At 43.9% G+C, this 17,018-nt stretch overlaps 2 protein-coding genes across 4 annotated transcripts; one reads left to right on the plus strand and one right to left on the minus strand.

Annotated features, from left to right (window-relative positions):
• Positions 1 to 955: 955 nt before the first annotated feature.
• LOC139422828 (transmembrane p24 trafficking protein 2) lies at positions 956 to 4,014 on the minus strand. 2 transcript variants are annotated; one of them, XM_071174220.1, is made up of 5 exons: positions 3,600 to 3,961; positions 2,805 to 2,997; positions 2,355 to 2,372; positions 1,893 to 2,000; positions 1,365 to 1,736 (listed from the first exon to the last, which is right to left on the minus strand). In XM_071174220.1, the coding sequence occupies exons 1-5, from the start codon at positions 3,777 to 3,779 to the stop codon at positions 1,612 to 1,614; spliced, it is 624 nt and encodes a 207-aa protein (XP_071030321.1). In that variant the 5' UTR covers positions 3,780 to 3,961; the 3' UTR covers positions 1,365 to 1,611. The 2 variants fall into 2 exon arrangements, with proteins under 2 accessions (XP_071030322.1, XP_071030321.1); XM_071174221.1 differs by lacking the exon at positions 2,355 to 2,372 and having other exon boundaries at positions 956 to 1,736; positions 3,600 to 4,014.
• On the plus strand, positions 4,010 to 16,069 carry LOC139422827 (protein tyrosine phosphatase non-receptor type 11a). 2 transcript variants are annotated; one of them, XM_071174218.1, is made up of 16 exons: positions 4,010 to 4,243; positions 10,299 to 10,421; positions 10,686 to 10,880; positions 11,037 to 11,229; positions 11,537 to 11,656; positions 11,802 to 11,915; positions 12,347 to 12,443; positions 12,576 to 12,673; positions 13,000 to 13,158; positions 13,305 to 13,436; positions 13,526 to 13,680; positions 13,766 to 13,833; positions 14,405 to 14,556; positions 14,625 to 14,743; positions 15,768 to 15,867; positions 15,995 to 16,069. In XM_071174218.1, exons 1-15 carry the CDS (start codon positions 4,230 to 4,232, stop codon positions 15,835 to 15,837), a joined length of 1,809 nt encoding a protein of 602 aa, XP_071030319.1. In that variant the 5' UTR covers positions 4,010 to 4,229; the 3' UTR covers positions 15,838 to 15,867; positions 15,995 to 16,069. The 2 variants fall into 2 exon arrangements, with proteins under 2 accessions (XP_071030319.1, XP_071030320.1); XM_071174219.1 differs by having other exon boundaries at positions 4,032 to 4,243; positions 12,576 to 12,655.
• Positions 16,070 to 17,018: the final 949 nt, after the last annotated feature.

Genomic DNA, 17,018 nt, shown 5'->3' on the forward strand with positions numbered 1-17,018 from the left:
GACCACAATATGTGTATAAAAGATATATTATATTTTTACCAATAAATAATACATGTCAAGACAAACAAAAAGAAACCAAACAGCATTTTTAAAGAATATTGTATTTGTTTTATTAAAACTGGATCCACAGACAAGCATATTTCTTTACATGCTGCAGAACTTCATTGATGACGTTCAGGAGTGACTTGACCTAATTTCTCTTCAGTCCAGTCTCACGTGACAGTTATATCTGAGCTTATCAGAACATGTAAAGTACAAAACTAAGGCATATTCAGTAAGACACAACATTTATGGTGTTTCAAATAGATTATAGACAGGATAGGCCTACAATTAATCCTCTAGTCATGTCCATTCTTATACATCGACATACCAATGTTCTGAATGTTGCACCACACTGAATATGCTGCAGAAGGAAAAAAAAACAGCTTATTGCCACAAAGTAGAGCCCCCAATCTTCCCCACCCCAAATTACAACCAGTCCCCACAACAAAATGTTGAAGCAACTACCTCACCTTGACAATCATAATAGTTTCAGCCCCCTGCCCACATCCAATATAATCTATTACAGTGTTCTTCCTTCTTGATTCTAGGCAAATACAGGGGTCCGGGGCTTTGTGCCAGCCCAGCTCTAACACACCTGAATCATCTAATCCAGGGTTAAATTAATAATTGATTAGTTGCAACAGGTGTGAGTGATGAGCTAGAATAAACCCTGCACGCCCAGTGGATCCCCATGGCCAGGTTTGAGTAAACACTGACCTACTATAACCCATATGTGGTAAAATGGGAGTATACAGGTTTTCCCTGCACTGCCAAAGATCAATGTCATGGATCTTTGACTCAAAAGCAACAAGAGCAAAAACATCTGCTTCCCAGACAATACAACGCCTTCAGATATTCAGGGATATTTAGCAGGATGCTATGTTCAGAAGGTTGCAGATAGAAATATGATCCATAGAGTCAACACAACTCTTTATTCTACATAACAGAAAAGCATGTCGCTTCTGCACAATACATTTCTACATGAACATTCTGGGATATTTCACTCTCCTGAACAAGCCCCAAGTGTCTCACCTTGAGCTTATGCATACTGTATATTAAATAGTTGGTCATATCAATTGCAAAGGTGTCAAAAAAAATGGGTCAAATAAGGGACACACTGTTGCATAAACACCAGTCTGCATCTCTCAAATGCCGGTCCCAGTTTTGTTACTTTATACATCCTATCCACTGACTAGAGACAGACAGACAACCTCTCTGGCTAGTGCATGGCTAGTAGTTGCTGTTGACCAAGCTGGGTGGAGTAATCCATAACAAATAATTTGCTTACGCAGTGATGAGAAAATAAATCAAACTTGACATCATTAACCCTATGATTTTTGAAAGGTCTAGAGTCCAAAACAGATACAACAGTAAGAAGCACATAAAGATGGAAATAACAGATGGGGTAACAGGGTAAAACATTATTATTTTTAAATAATAGGGATCCAATTTGTACTCAGACTTTTAATGAAATCTACCAAGAGTCTCATTTCCAAGGAGTGACTGTTTCACGGTCTCTGTGCTGAAATAACAGTGCAACAGGAAGTCACAGGGGGAAGGTTTGAGGTGTTACACAACTCGGCGCACTTCGAAAAACCTCTTCAGGTAGTAGATCTGTCCCAGAGTCATGGCCACCAGAACCAGGGCTTCGAAGAACGACCAGAGAACCACCCTGCTGTTTGTGTTGTCATTGACTGGATGGAAAGAAAACAGAAAACAATGACTAATATGTTCAAGACTGGCTGTCAGCACTAAACACTGCAGTACACACAACAATTAAGTTAACAGGTTCTTAACTACAGTCTATTCTGACACCATTTTATTTAATTTGCGGCGTGTGTGTAACTCACTGGCTCTGTGTATCCTTTCCCGGACCTCCATGTACTCCTGTTCATGCTTGACGGCCGTCATGGCAACCGCCAGCTCGTTGATCATCTCCTCCAGCTTGTTCTGGTGAGCTGGAACAGAACACACAACCAATCAATTAGGATCATTGTAGAATCCACAACACTAGTGAAAACTACATGCATATTAGAGTAAAAAATAAAGGCAACTTCCAAACAAAGTTGTACTTTGTCATATAAAATGCTCTACAATACATTACTAGTTCTATGTCTTAGATGTCTCAAATCATGCACACAACATATTCCTGCATCTATAAATTGTGAGGGGTTATTCCAGGCAACATATACTAATGTAACTAAGTGGTGATTTGTGAACATTAGACTGCAAGGAAAAACTCATTCAACTTAGGTTAGAGAAAACCGAATGCATTTGGGCAAACATAGTTCCAGGCGAGGCGAGAACCCTACCATCCCAACTCTCTCCACCTGGGTGAAGCGAAAGCCAGTCAAACCCAGTCAAAAGGATGAAGAGAAAGATACAACAATAGAACCATAAAGAAAAGAGGAGTATGTGAAAACAGAAATGTGATAATCCGTTATAGCAATTGGCAAATATGAATAGAGCTTAAAAGTAGATTTCACGATATGATGTAGATTCAGAAAAAGTCAACAGCATAGTAGGTAAATCTCCGCAACAACTAAGAGCATTGAAGCGCAAAGCTCAACTTCTCTGCTGTTTTGGTGCCCTGGCTACCACGCTGTCACCAGCAGGAAGCGAACCTGTGCACATGCGCAGATACTGTGTGACCATGTGAAAACAAAGTCGTACATCTCGCTCATCTCAATATCTGCAGTGCTGCTCATGGCAGCGTCATTTCACTGGGTCTGCCTTTCATTCGCACACACACTAAAGCCTACCTTCCGTCTCCATGTCCTGTCCCTTTGGTGCCTCTCCGATGTCGATGGTGAACATGACGATCTTGGGTGTCATGGTGGACATCTTGTTGCTGAAGCAGAACTTATAGGTCCCGTCCATATGAGCTGCCACGGAGTACTTTCCACTGGACTCTCGATCTCCTTTGTAGATCTGCTTGCCATCAGGTCCTGTTATCTACATAGTAGACAATATCATACACATATTAGCTAACTCATGTTGGAACATAGTTGTGGTGTGCTAGACAATATTTTTTGTCTGGACCGTTGTTGCAACATATTTAATTCAGTGGTTGGTGGATTGGGGCAGTCTGCACCACACTTGTGAAATCCCTTAAAAATATGGATCTTATTTGCATGACTACAATTCTCAACTATATGGTGGTGAATACATCATGTGGTGGAGCAGTACCTATAGGCAGCTGTCAAACAAATGTGGATGACCTGTTTTATGTTATGTGACACTTACAGCTGTTAGGAATGGCAGCGAGTAGTTAGCCAACTTAAAACGTCCTGTATCACTAATCGGGCCAGATAAGTAAAATCAAGAGGCGAACTGGCTAGTTAGTTAGCTACCAACTAAGCTAAAATAATTGATCACAACCAGCAGTGGGTTAACTTTAAACTACAAAGAACATCAATTAAACTATACGAAATGGCATGCAAGTTGGCTTGTGACTAGCAATTAAGCTAACTGGCTAGCTACAATAGCCATCTCGCTAGCCACCCCCCACCACCTTTGCGCAAGTCAAACCAAATCAATCACAAAAACCATCTCACCTCAACGTCAATGTCCAAAAAGCCCCCCTCAGCAACTTCAAACATTAGGCCCATCTTGGTTCCCGAGTTAACCCGCTCATGGAAGCACTCATCTGCATGAGCGTCTATACTAACGAAGTAGCCGGACGCTGTGGCAGACATGAACACAAGAAGAACAACGATCTCTGAAGCAGTGAACATGCTTAGATTTTAGCTAGCGTTACGTGACAATTGTAGATTCTCTGTGTACCAGCGATTTCAAATATCCCCTAAAATTGCACATGTATCGCAGCAGGAGGCTCAGAACAAGCACAAATTATTGAGGATATTTTGTAAACTTCCTAGCTAGCTTCGGCGAGATTGCCACGTAAGGATTTAAACGGGAAAAAGCGAGGGTCAAACTTAGTCAGCACTATGCGATTGAAAAAAACAAAGTGTCGCATGTCTGGTGACGTTTCAACAATCGACTCGCTCTCTGAAGTCTCCGGGCTGAGGCCTATGGACTTTTTGTTGTTGTAAAAAATTCCAATCGAAACATTTTCCCGTTTTGAGCGGAGTCTGGACCTTATGAGGCATTTTTGCTGGGAGTAGACTGCCGAAGACACACACAATAGTTGGAAAAGCCAGCGCGAGGAAACAAGGTTTGAAAAAATGACATCTCGGAGGTAAGGACTGATCATGGAAAGCAATCTGATGGAAACTAGGTATCCAACTAACTAGCCTGTCGGCTAACATTAGCCTAGAACTGTTTACATTTTCAAGATAATCCCATTGATGATGAATGTATGTGATCGTCAGCGACCTAAAACAAGTCGTATTTGACAAGGATGTGCCTTGTCGGTGTTTTGGAGCCAGCAACATTACGGTAACTAGTATGTGGTAATGTTAACTAGGTTCTTTATTGGGCAATGGGCATCCGTGAAATTGAAGCCCACAATGCAGTTACCTTTTAAATTCTGTGTGTGAGCTATTCACAAGCTATCTGCCCATAACATTTTTGGAGACGTGTTTAGTTATCAATTATAAATATGAATGCTTAGCTAACAATTGCTAATAAGCAAACAAGAAAATCTAGCTAACTAGCTACCATTGGGGGACCTAGCTGTCAGTTTCAACTGAGAAGCCAAGGGGGTTCAATGCATCTGGTTCATTTTGAACGACAGGCTTGTATGCTCTTTGGAAAGATACCAACCTCAATATACTCAGTAAATGGATACAGACTTCAATTGTTCAATGTCAATCACTGTACACGTGATTTTCTGATTAAATCAGGATTCTGATAATTCTCACATCATCCTTTAGTCGTACATTGATTTTGACCCTCCCCCACAGCAATCTTCTTTATCCTGATTTGCATTGTTGTGCCCATGACATCTGAGTACAAGTTATACAGCTGTACTATTGAGAGCATCTTGTCTGGCTGCATCTCTGCTTGGTATGGCAATAGCCCCGCCCTCAATCGTTTGGCGCTACAGAGGGTGGTGCGAACAGCAAGGGAACCTCACTGGGGCTGAGCTCCCTCCTTCTGTGGGGTTTATCGGCGGGATGGCATCCAACGTCATGGTACATTACCGCCACCTATGGTACTGGAGTGTGCCAGAGACCGGGATAACTAAATCCTACCTGCCAGCCCTGTTGCTCTTTAAAAAAATATATATATATTTGAGACTATCTAATCAAATCCAATTTTATTTGTCACATACACATGGTTAGCAGATGTTAATACGAGTGTAGCGAAATGCTTGTGCTTCTAGTTCCGACAATGCAGTAATAACCAACAAGTAATCTTACTAACAATTCCAAAACTACTGTCTTATACACACAAGTGTAGGGGGATAAAGAATATGTACATAAAGATATATGAATGAGTGATGGTAGAGAGCGGCATAGGCAAGATACAGTAGATGGTATCGAGTACAGTATATACATATGAGATGAGTATGTAAACAAAGTGGCATAGTTAAAGTGGCTAGTGATACATGTATTACATAAAGATGCAGTAGATGATATAGAGTACAGTATATACGTATACATATGAGATTAATAATGTAGGGTATGTAAACCTTATATTAGGTAGCATTGTTTAAAGTGGCTAGTGATATATTTTACATAAATTTCCATCAATTCCCATTATTAAAGTGGCTGGAGTTGAGTCAGTGTGTTTGCAGCAGCCACTCAATGTTAGTGGTGGCTGTTTAACAGTCTGATGGCCTTGAGATAGAAGCTGTTTTTCAGTCTCTCGGTCCCAGCTTTGATGCACCTGTACTGACCTCGCCTTCTGGATGATAGCGGGGTGAACAGGCAGTGGCTCGGGTGGTTGTTGTCCTTGATGATCTTTATGGCCTAATGACGTTCCACTCAATATACTCAACTAATTTCTTGTATTCCTCATACTAGATCTGACTCTTTCCCTCATACTGCCCACACTGTAGCAATACATGCTCCACGGTCTTCCTGGCAATAATCACACTTTCCTGTTGGATGCTTTCCCATCACATTTAAGGACGTATTCAACTAGCTGTGTCCCACCCTTAATCTTATAATAATAGCATCCTCTCTTTTGTGACTTCTTGCCGACCTCCGACTTTCCTCTGTACTTGAAATAAATGCCTGCTCTTAGTATCTCCTCCACTGCTCCTTGCCATCTCTGCACCATCACTGTCCATATCAGGCTTTTTTGCCTCTGCCTTGCTCATTGAAACTAGAACAAACAATTCTAAGTGCTTGGTTAGCCAGTACATCAACTGCCTCATTCCCCTCCACCCCCACATGGGCTGGGACCCAAGTAGGTCCACCTTCAAACAGGACTTGCCCCGAAGCCACTCCTGCGTTGTCTTGGCTGTGTGCTTAGGGTCATTGTCCTGTTTGAAGGTGGACCCAAGTAAATATGATCTGTATACTCATGGGTTTGTGGCTGAGTTCCCTCCCATCCAGGAGCTCTATATCAGGCAGTGTGAAAGGAAGGCTGGAAAATTGTTAAAAGACTCCAACAACCCAAGCCATAGACTGTTCTTTCTGCTTCCGCACAGCAAGCGGTACATCAGGTCTGACACCAACAGGCTCCTGAACAGCTTCTATCCCCATGTCATAAGACTGCTAAATAGCTAACACAATTTCTACATGGACTATCCAGGTTGAACTTCTGTATTTTATTATAGTATTTGTTGTTGCATTGTCTCTATGCCCACTCACAGGGCCCTACACACAAATACTCCAACACACAGTGCATTCGGAAAGTATTCATATTCAGACCCCTAGACTTTTTCCACATTGAGAAATAAGGTTGTAATGTAACAATCTACACGATACCCCAGTTTTTCAAATGTATACAAATAAAAACTGAAATACAGTATTTACATAAGTATTCAGACCTTTTACTCAGTACTTTGTTGAAACACCTTTGGAAGTGATTACAGCCTCAAGTCTTTTTGGGTATGACACTACAAGCTTGGCACACCTGTATTTGGGGAGTTTCTCCCATTCTCTGCAGATCCTCTCAAGCTCTATCAGGTTGGATGGGGAGCGTCGCTGTACAGCTATTTTCAGGTCTCTCCAGAGATGTTCAAGACTTGCCCCGAAGCCACTCCTGCGTTGTCTTGGCTGTGTGCTTAGGGTCATTGTCGTGTTTGAAGGTGGACCTTCGCCCCAGTGAGATCCTGAGTGCTCTGGAACAGGTGTTCACCTGGGATCTCTGTACTGGCCTGACTGGTGGAGTGCTGCAGATATGGTTGTTCTTCTGGAAGGTTCTCCCATCTCCACAGTGGAACTCTGGAGCTCTGTTAGAGTAGACATCAGGTTCTTGGTCACCTCCCTGACCAAGCCCCTTCTCTCCCGATTGCTCAGTTTGGCCAGGTGGCCGGCTCTAGGCAGAGTGTTGGTGGTTCCAAACTTCTCCATCATTCTTAAATGGAAGGCCACTGTGTTCTTGGGGACCTTCAATGCTACAGAACGTTTTGGGTACCCTTCCCCAGACCTGTGCCTCGACACAATCCTACCTCGCGCTCTACAGACAATTCCTTCAACCCCATTGCATGGTTTTTCCTCTTTCATGCACTGTCAACTGTAGGACCTTATATAGACAGGTGTTGTGTGTGCCTTTCCAAATCATGTCCAATCAATTGAATAGAACACAGGTGGATGACAATCAAGTTGTACAACATCTTAAGGATGATCAATGGAAACGGGGTGTACCTGAGCTACATTTTGAGTCTCATAGCAAAGTGTCTACTTATGTAAAAAAAATAATATATATATATATATATATATATATATATATTTTTAATACATTTACAAACATTTCAAAAAAAATCTGTTTTTGCTTTGTCATTATGGGGTATTGTGTGTAGATTGAGGATTTTAAAATTCATTTTGGAATATGGCTGTAACTTAACATGTAGTGAAAGGGAAGGTGCCTGAATACTTTCCGAATGCACGAACACTCCATTTTCTCACACACACATAATATGCACATACATTTATACTGGCTCTACACACACACTCACATATAATCATCATATACGCATCTGCTACTGTGTTTATCATATATCCTGATGCCTAGTTACCTTACCGTCTAGTTTCCCTGCACATTGTAAATATGGTACTGGAACTGAATTCTACGTATTCTATGCTTGCTTACTTTATCATGTTCATCTTATTATTAAAACAAAAATGCATGTTTTTGTTATTTTTGATTTTACATTGCTATTGATTGCTGTATTGTTGGGGTTGGAGCTTACAAGAAAGGAATTTCACTGTACTTTTGCTTGTGACATTAAAACTTGTCACTGCACACCGTTATATTCAGGCCACATACAGTGCCTTGCGAAAGTATTCGGCCCCCTTGAACTTTGCGACCTTTTGCCACATTTCAGGCATCAAACATAAAGATATAAAACTGTATTTTTTTGTGAAGAATCAACAACAAGTGGGACACAATCATGAAGTGGAACAACATTTATTGGATATTTCAAACTTTTTTAACAAATCAAAAACTGAAAAATTGGGCGTGCAAAATTATTCAGCCCCTTTACTTTCAGTGCAGCAAACTCTCTCCAGAAGTTCAGTGAGGATCTCTGAATGATCCAATGTTGACCTAAATGACTAATGATGATAAATACAATCCACCTGTGTGTAATCAAGTCTCCGTATAAATGCACCTGCACTGTGATAGTCTCAGAGGTCCGTTAAAAGCGCAGAGAGCATCATGAAGAACAAGGAACACACCAGGCATGTCCGAGATACTGTTGTGAATAAGTTTAAAGCCGGATTTGGATACAAAAATATTTCCCAAGCTTTAAACATCCCAAGGAGCACTGTGCAAGCGATAATATTGAAATGGAAGGAGTATCAGACCACTGCAAATCTACCAAGACCTGGCCGTCCCTCTAAACTTTCAGCTCATACAAGGAGAAGACTGATCAGAGATGCAGCCAAGAGGCCCATGATCACTCTGGATGAACTGCAGAGATCTACAGCTGAGGTGGGAGACTCTGTCCATAGGACAACAATCAGTCGTATATTGCACAAATCTGGCCTTTATGGAAGAGTGGCAAGAAGAAAGCCATTTCTTAAAGATATCCATAAAAAGTGTCGTTTAAAGTTTGCCACAAGCCACCTGGGAGACACACCAAACATGTAGAAGAAGGTGCTCTGGTCAGATGAAACCAAAATTGAACTTTTTGGCAACAATGCAAAACGTTATGTTTGGCGTAAAAGCAACACAGCTGAACACACCATCCCCACTGTCAAACATGGTGGTGGCAGCATCATGGTTTGGGCCTGCTTTTCTTCAGCAGGGACAGGGAAGATGGTTAAAATTGATGGAAGATGGATGGAGCCAAATACAGGACCATTCTGGAAGAAAACCTGATGGCGTCTGCAAAAGACCTGAGACTGGGACGGAGATTTGTCTTCCAACAAGACAATGATCCAAAACATAAAGTAAAATCTACAATGGAATGGTTCAAAAATAAACATATCCAGGTGTTAGAATGGCCAAGTCAAAGTTCAGACCTGAATCCAATCGAGAATCTGTGGAAAGAACTGAAAACTGCTGTTCACAAATGCTCTCCATCCAACCTCACTGAGCTCGAGCTGTTTTGCAAGGAGGAATGGGGAAAAAAATTCAGTCTCTCGATGTGCAAAACTGATAGAGACATACCCCAAGCGACTTACAGCTGTAATCGCAGCAAACTTAAGGGGGCTGAATAATTTTGCACGCCCAATTTTTCAGTTTTTGATTTGTTAAAAAAGTTTGAAATATCCAATAAATGTTGTTCCACTTCATGATTGTGTCCCACTTGTTGTTGATTCTTCACAAAAAAATACAGTTTTATATCTTTATGTTTGAAGCCTGAAATGTGGCAAAAGGTCGCAAAGTTCAAGGGGGGGCGAATACTTTCGCAAGGCACTGTATGTTCTCTAGGCAGCCAGTGATCTCTGTGATTTATGACTGCTTGTTATCTCCCAGAGGGTAAGTCTAGGGCCTTGAACCAAGTTGGGAAGATGACTCACTGGCAATTACAATAGAGTTATGATGAAATACAAATGAAACTATAGACAGGACAATGACAGCTACCTTGTTGTGAAAGCTGGTAATGGGTGTGGTGTGGTCCATGAATCTGTCGTGGCTGGAAATGTTTCTTTTGTTTTTAAGCTGTGTAGCCTATTTCTCCAAATGCACTTAGCTAGCTAGTTGACCTGTGATGATGTGGTGTTTAGGTGGTTCCACCCCAATATCACAGGGGTGGAGGCTGAGAACCTGCTGTTAACCCGGGGGGTGGACGGGAGCTTCCTGGCCCGACCCAGCAAGAGCAACCCTGGAGACTTCACCCTCTCTGTCAGGTGAGTTATTGTAGCACCAGACACAGGAGCTACCGTAGGCTGGGTTGACATTTTAGGAGTAAATATCTATGGGGCCTATTTAGTTTAGTCAGGCTGACAGCATACAAGAAAACACTTTCCCAATTTATACTCTACCATTTCCCTTTATTGTAATTGATTAGGCCAACTGAAGATAATGGCCTGGGTACCAGACTGTTTCAGCTTTAGATGAGGGGTGTGTTTTAATATTTCATTTTTCTCTCAATCCTGTGTTCTCCTGGGCAGACGTAACGGAGCAGTCACCCACATTAAGATCCAGAACACCGGGGATTACTATGACCTGTACGGGGGGGAGAAGTTTGCCACCCTGGCTGAGCTGGTTCAGTACTACATGGAGCACCACGGCCAACTCAAGGAGAAGAATGGAGACGTCATCGAGCTCAAATACCCCCTCAACTGTGCTGACCCCACCTCTGAGAGGTGAGCTCTGACACTGAAACAACACGGTGTTTGTCTCTGCTTGTCTGTGTGTGTACCTCTCTAGCCTGAGTGTCAGTCCGTCTCTGCTTCAGCCACCAATCCAGTGGATGTGATGGCTATGTCAGTGGAGTTCTATAAACTGTGTGTGTGTCCCAGGTGGTTCCATGGTCACCTGTCAGGCCGGGAGGCTGAGAAGCTGCTGACAGAGAAGGGAAAGAACGGTAGTTTCCTGGTCAGAGAGAGCCAGAGCCACCCTGGAGACTTCGTTCTGTCTGTCCGCACCGGCGACGACAAGACGGACAGCAGCGACAACAAGCCCAAGGTGACACATGTCATGATCCGCTGCCAGGTAAAGGATTATTTCCTTTTTTTGGTCCTTTTTTTTTTACACCCCTCCCTCCCTCCCTCCCTCCCTCCCTCCCTCCCTCCCTCCCTCCCTCCCTCCCTCCCTCCCTCCCTCCCTCCCTCCCTCCCCTCCTTCCCTCCCCTCCCTCCTTCCCTCCCTCCCTCCCTCCTTCCCTCCCTCCCCTCCCCTCCCTCGAGCTAAAGATGTGGCTTATGACCACAGATACACTACATGATATTTAAAATAGTCAAAGAGCCTCTCGCATATCTCTGTGGGTGAAGGGACGGTCCACATTGTGTGTGTTTCTCAGCATGACCTAAAGTATGACGTTGGTGGAGGAGAGAAGTTTGACTCTCTGACAGACCTGGTGGAGCACTATAAGAAGAACCCCATGGTGGAGACACTGGGCACGGTGCTGCAACTCAAACAGGTCGCTCTTCAGCCTGCTCTCTCTCTCTTGTCAGCAAGCTACATATCATTCCCCTGATCTTGATCATTTATGCCCTTTTTGTCTTTCAGAAGCTTTAATAATCCATAGATTTCTTGTTTCTAAACTTGTATGCGTCTTTCCCCAGCCCCTGAACACCACGCGTATCAATGCAGCAGAGATAGAGAGCAGAGTGAGAGAGCTCAGTAAACTGGCCGAGGCCACGGACAAGGTCAAACAGGGCTTCTGGGAAGAGTTTGAGGTAAGAGATGGTCCATTGCGTTTCAAAATAAGTATTTAATGTAGTGTTGTTCTTATGTCAGGAAAAGTTTTTTTTTATACCGTTGTACATGCTCAAGCTACATTCTCACATGTCATCTGTCTGTCTCCCGATAACCTAGCCACGTTCCACATCTGAATTATTGAAATAGATTAAAGCAATACGTTGAGGATACATTTTTAAAGGGATACTTTGGGATTTTGACAATGATGCCCTTTATCTACTTCCACAGAGTCGGATGAACTCATGGATACAATATTTATGTCTCTGTGTGCAGCTTGAAGGAAGTTGTTAACTTGCGCTATTGCTAACTAGCATTAGCGCAATGACTGGAGTTCTATGGGTATCTGCTAGCATGCTAGCAGATACCCATAGACTTTTAACAAGTATCCCTTTTCCTTTGTCCCACCCAGACGTTGCAGCAGCAGGAGTGTAAGCTTCTCTACAGCCGTAAGGAGGGGCAGAGAGCTGAAAACAAGAACAAGAACCGATACAAGAACATCCTGCCCTGTGAGAGAACACACACATCATACCCTATCAAATATCACGACTGACTGACCCCCCCCCCCTGTTGTTGCAGCCTGGATATTGGTCTGATTTTAATCATGACTCTTCTCTCTTTCTCTCTCTTTCCCTCTCTAGTTGATCACACTCGTGTGGTGCTGAATGATGGGGATGGATCTGAGGCTGGCTCGGACTATATTAACGCCAATCTCATCATGGTAGTAACTGACATCATGGTAAACTCACTTCATTCTCAGGACACACACACACCTGTCAGACACACACAATATGGTATCGAAATGACCTCACGGTAAACTCCACACACTTGCGTACAGCTCTATTTCAAGCACAATCTGCAATTTCCTGTATGTGACAGCTCTACGAAATACAAATGAATACGCAAGCTTACTGTTTGTCTTGTCGTTTCATTCATTGAGTGCGTGACATGGACTGCTAAGACAATTGCTGTATGTTACTTTGTTTGCGTTGCACTTAAGTCTGATTTCCTCTACACACTACTACATCCAGCGCCTGTCTCTGTGGAACTGTTCTTTCTCTCTAGCCGGAGTTGGAGTGGAAGTGTAACAGCACCAAGCTGAAGAAGTCGTACATCGCCACGCAGGGCTGTCTACAGAACACCATCAGTGACTTCTGGAGGATGGTCTTCCAGGAGAACTCCCGGGTCATCGTCATGACTACCAAGGAGGTGGAGAGGGGAAAGGTAACTGGCTGACTGCTGTTGTGGTTCTCCATTTCAAGCATCTCTGAAAACCAGGAGAGCTTCTTCATAGGTTTCCAGTGTGAACTGCTGCTGTGGCTTTGGGGCAGAAGTATGCACGTCAATTGAGATACTTTGTCTCCCCACAGAGTAAGTGTGTGAAGTACTGGCCAGACATGTCATCTCTGAAAGAGTATGGAATCATGCGTGTCCGCAACGTCAAAGAGACGTCTGCTCATGACTACATCCTACGAGAACTCAAACTGTCCAAGGTTGGACAGGTAAGAGGAGGGACTGGTTTTTTTTGGAAGTGTGTCCTTAGCTGTGTATGTGAGCATGCATGCTACTTCAAAATGTGTGTGTGTTTCAGGGTAACACAGAGCGGACAGTGTGGCAGTACCATTTCAGAGCGTGGCCGGACCATGGTGTCCCTACAGACCCCGGGGGTGTTCTGGACTTCCTAGAGGAGGTCAACCTCAAACAGGAGAGCATTCTAGAGGCTGGGCCCATAGTGGTGCACTGCAGGTACACACACACACACACACACACACACACACACACAGACACAGTTATATGTACTGTTGCTCTCTAATTCCCTCTCTCTCTCCAGTGCTGGTATTGGACGGACAGGAACGTTCATAGTGATTGACATCCTCATTGACGTCATCAGGGAAAAAGGTGAGTGCAAATACTTAATCTATTTCTGCTACATGAGATCATTTCTATAAAGAAAGCTTCTGCCTTGTTCAGACCCCAAGGGTATCTGTGTCTACAGTCTAACCTCTTCTCTCTGTAGGAGTGGACTGTGACACAGACGTTCCTAGTCTAACCTCTTCCTTCTCTGTAGGAGTGGACTGTGACACAGACGTTCCTAGTCTAACCTCTTCTCTCTGTAGGAGTGGACTGTGACACAGACGTTCCTAGTCTAACCTCTTCCTTCTCTGTAGGAGTGGACTGTGACACAGACGTTCCTAGTCTAACCTCTTCCTTCTCTGTAGGAGTGGACTGTGACACAGACGTTCCTAGTCTAACCTCTTCCTTCTCTGTAGGAGTGGACTGTGACACAGACGTTCCTAGTCTAACCTCTTCTGTCTGTAGGAGTGGACTGTGACACAGACGTTCCTAGTCTAACCTCTTCTGTCTCTGTAGGAGTGGACTGTGACACAGACGTTCCTTGTCTAACCTCTTCTCTCTGTAGGAGTGGACTGTGACACAGACGTTCCTAGTCTAACCTCTTCTGTCTCTGTAGGAGTGGACTGTGACATAGACGTTCCTAAGAGCATCCAGATGGTTCGTTCCCAGCGGTCTGGGATGGTTCAGACTGAGGCCCAGTACAGGTTCATCTACATGGCTGTCCAGCACTACATAGAGACACTGCAGAGACGCATAGAGGAGGAACAGGTGCGTGTGTGTCCCGTGTGTGCGTGTCCGTGAAAGTCTTTCTTTAACATCCTTCCTCTCTCTAACAGAAGAGTAAGATAAAGGGGAGGGAGTACACCAACATTAAGTATTCTCTATCTGACCTGACTGGTGGAGACCAGCTGCAGAGCCCTCTGCCTCCCTGCACCCCCAGCCCCACCTGTGCAGAGTGAGTACCTACCAACTAGCAGCTACTACACAGAGTATACAACCTAAACAAGAACACCTGCTCTTTCCATGACATAGACTGACCAGATGAATCCAGTTGAAAGCTATGATTCCTTATTGATGTCACTTGTTAAATATATTTTGGTGGCTTTGAACGGGGTATGGCAGTAGTTGTCGGGCGCACCAGTTTATGTCAAGAACTGCAACGCTGGTGGGTTTTTCACACTCAACAGTTTCCCGTATGTATCAAGAATGGTCCACCATGGCCTCCCGGGTGGCACAGTGGTCTAAGGCACTGCATCGCAGTGCTAGCTGTGCCACCAGAGATTCTAGTTTCGAGCCCAGGCTCTGTCGCAGCCGGCCGCGACCGGGAGGCCCATGGGGCGGCGCACAATTGGCCCAGCGTCGTCCGGGTTAGGGAGGGTTTGGCCGGCAGGGATATCCTTGTCTCATCGCGCACTAGCGACTCCAGTTGCGGGCCGGGCGCTGTGCATGCTGACCAGGTGTACGGTGTTTCCTCCGACACATTGGTGCGGCTGGCTTCTGGGTTGGATGTGCATTGTGTTAAGAAGCAGTTGGGTTGTGTTTCGGAGGACGCATGGCTCTCGACCTTCGCCTCTCCCAAGTCTGTACGGAAGTTGCAGTGATGAGACAAGACTGTAACTACTACCAATTGGATACCGAGAAATTGGGGAGAAAGAAGGGGTAAAAAGAATGATCCACCAGCCAAAGGACATCCAGCCAACTTGACACAACTGTGGGAAGCATTGTCGTCAACATGGGCCAGCATCCCTGTGGAAAGATTTCCACACCTTGTAGAGTTTATGCTCTGACAAATTGGGCTGTTCTGAAGGCAAAAGGGGGGTGCAACTGAATATTAGGAAGGTGTTCCTAATTTTTGGTATACTCTGTGTATAATCAAACTAGCACACAGCTAGTCAGCTTCAGTTGAGAAATACCTTGGCTGATGTGTTTCTCTCGGGGTGTGTGTGTGTGTGTGTGTGCGTGTGTGTGTGTGTGTGTAGAATGAGGGAGGACTGCTCCAGAGTGTATGAGAACGTCGGTCTGATGCAGCAGCAGAAGAGCTACAGATGAGATTGCCCTTTGACCCCAATGCTGTCCCAGGTAACTACAGGAACTATGTCTTGAGTTCATGTTGTGGTTGGATCTTTTGGAACTAACTTATTTTTTTAAAATATTTGTTTTGTTATTTGTAAATGACCTGACATCTCTCTCCCTTTGCCTCTCTCAGGAATTACATTTTTTTTGCCAGCCGCACCTGAACGCCTGAGACGTGATCACAATTACTACAATGAAAAGAAGAAAATGTAAAATTACGAAAAACTAAAATCTGAGAGAGGTCTACAAGAGAACCGAGATTAACGGAGGGGTTTTTGTTCCCTCTCTCCTTCTCATCCCTCTCTCTCTAGGAACAGTAGCCGTCTCGTCCCCTTTTAAACCACTGTGAATATCTGGAGAGCCCTAACGAGCTTAATGACCGAACTTAATAACAAGCCTAAACCCCTAAACTAAAGCTCAGCCTGAGTTTAAACCTGTCTCAGACCAGACCCAGGCTGAGACTAGCGGCACTCTGTTCACCAGAGGGAGAACAACCTAGCTAACCTGTTCTGTTTGTCTTTGTTCCACTCTCTCTCCCTTTTTTGCCATGAATTATTGTATTTTTTCTTATTAACTAAAGGAAAGAAACACGTAGCTAGTTTGTTTTGGGAGCTAGTGAGATGAGTGAGCCCTTCTCAGAGTTGAGAAAAAAGGCCTGTGCCAAAAACCAAAATGGTCTCAGCCAATCAGTGGTTTCCCTCTGCCCGGCTAAACCATGTTTTGAGAAAAAAGGGATATTTCCAGTGATAATGTTAAGTGTCATGTTTTCTGTTACTGAAGGAAGAATTCTGGGTATTGTAGTCTCTAACTTCCCAGTGGATTACTATTCAGTATGTTGGGGAGGATATTGGTTTTGCCTTTTAAAGACATTTTATATTTTTTTTATGTTTTTTTTATTTCATGTTTTTGTTGACATGTTTTTTGTTGTTGCCACACTATGTAATACTGTCTCCCTTAATTACCATTCCTCACACTGATGTCCTTAACGCAGCATTCCCATAGCAAAGTAATGGCTACAGCCCAAGCCATGTACCCTGGGGGGAGATGTTGGCTAGAACTCTGTTTCCCTGGGTGCCTTGTGGTCCCACTAAGCTCTAATGTGGGGTCTGAGGGTAGTTGGTAGTTTCTGGAGGTTTGGTGGGGTAGCCTCTCCTCAT

Source organism: Oncorhynchus clarkii, chromosome 12 (assembly GCF_045791955.1).
Source record: "Oncorhynchus clarkii lewisi isolate Uvic-CL-2024 chromosome 12, UVic_Ocla_1.0, whole genome shotgun sequence".
NCBI classification, from domain to species: Eukaryota; Metazoa; Chordata; class Actinopteri; order Salmoniformes; family Salmonidae; genus Oncorhynchus; species Oncorhynchus clarkii.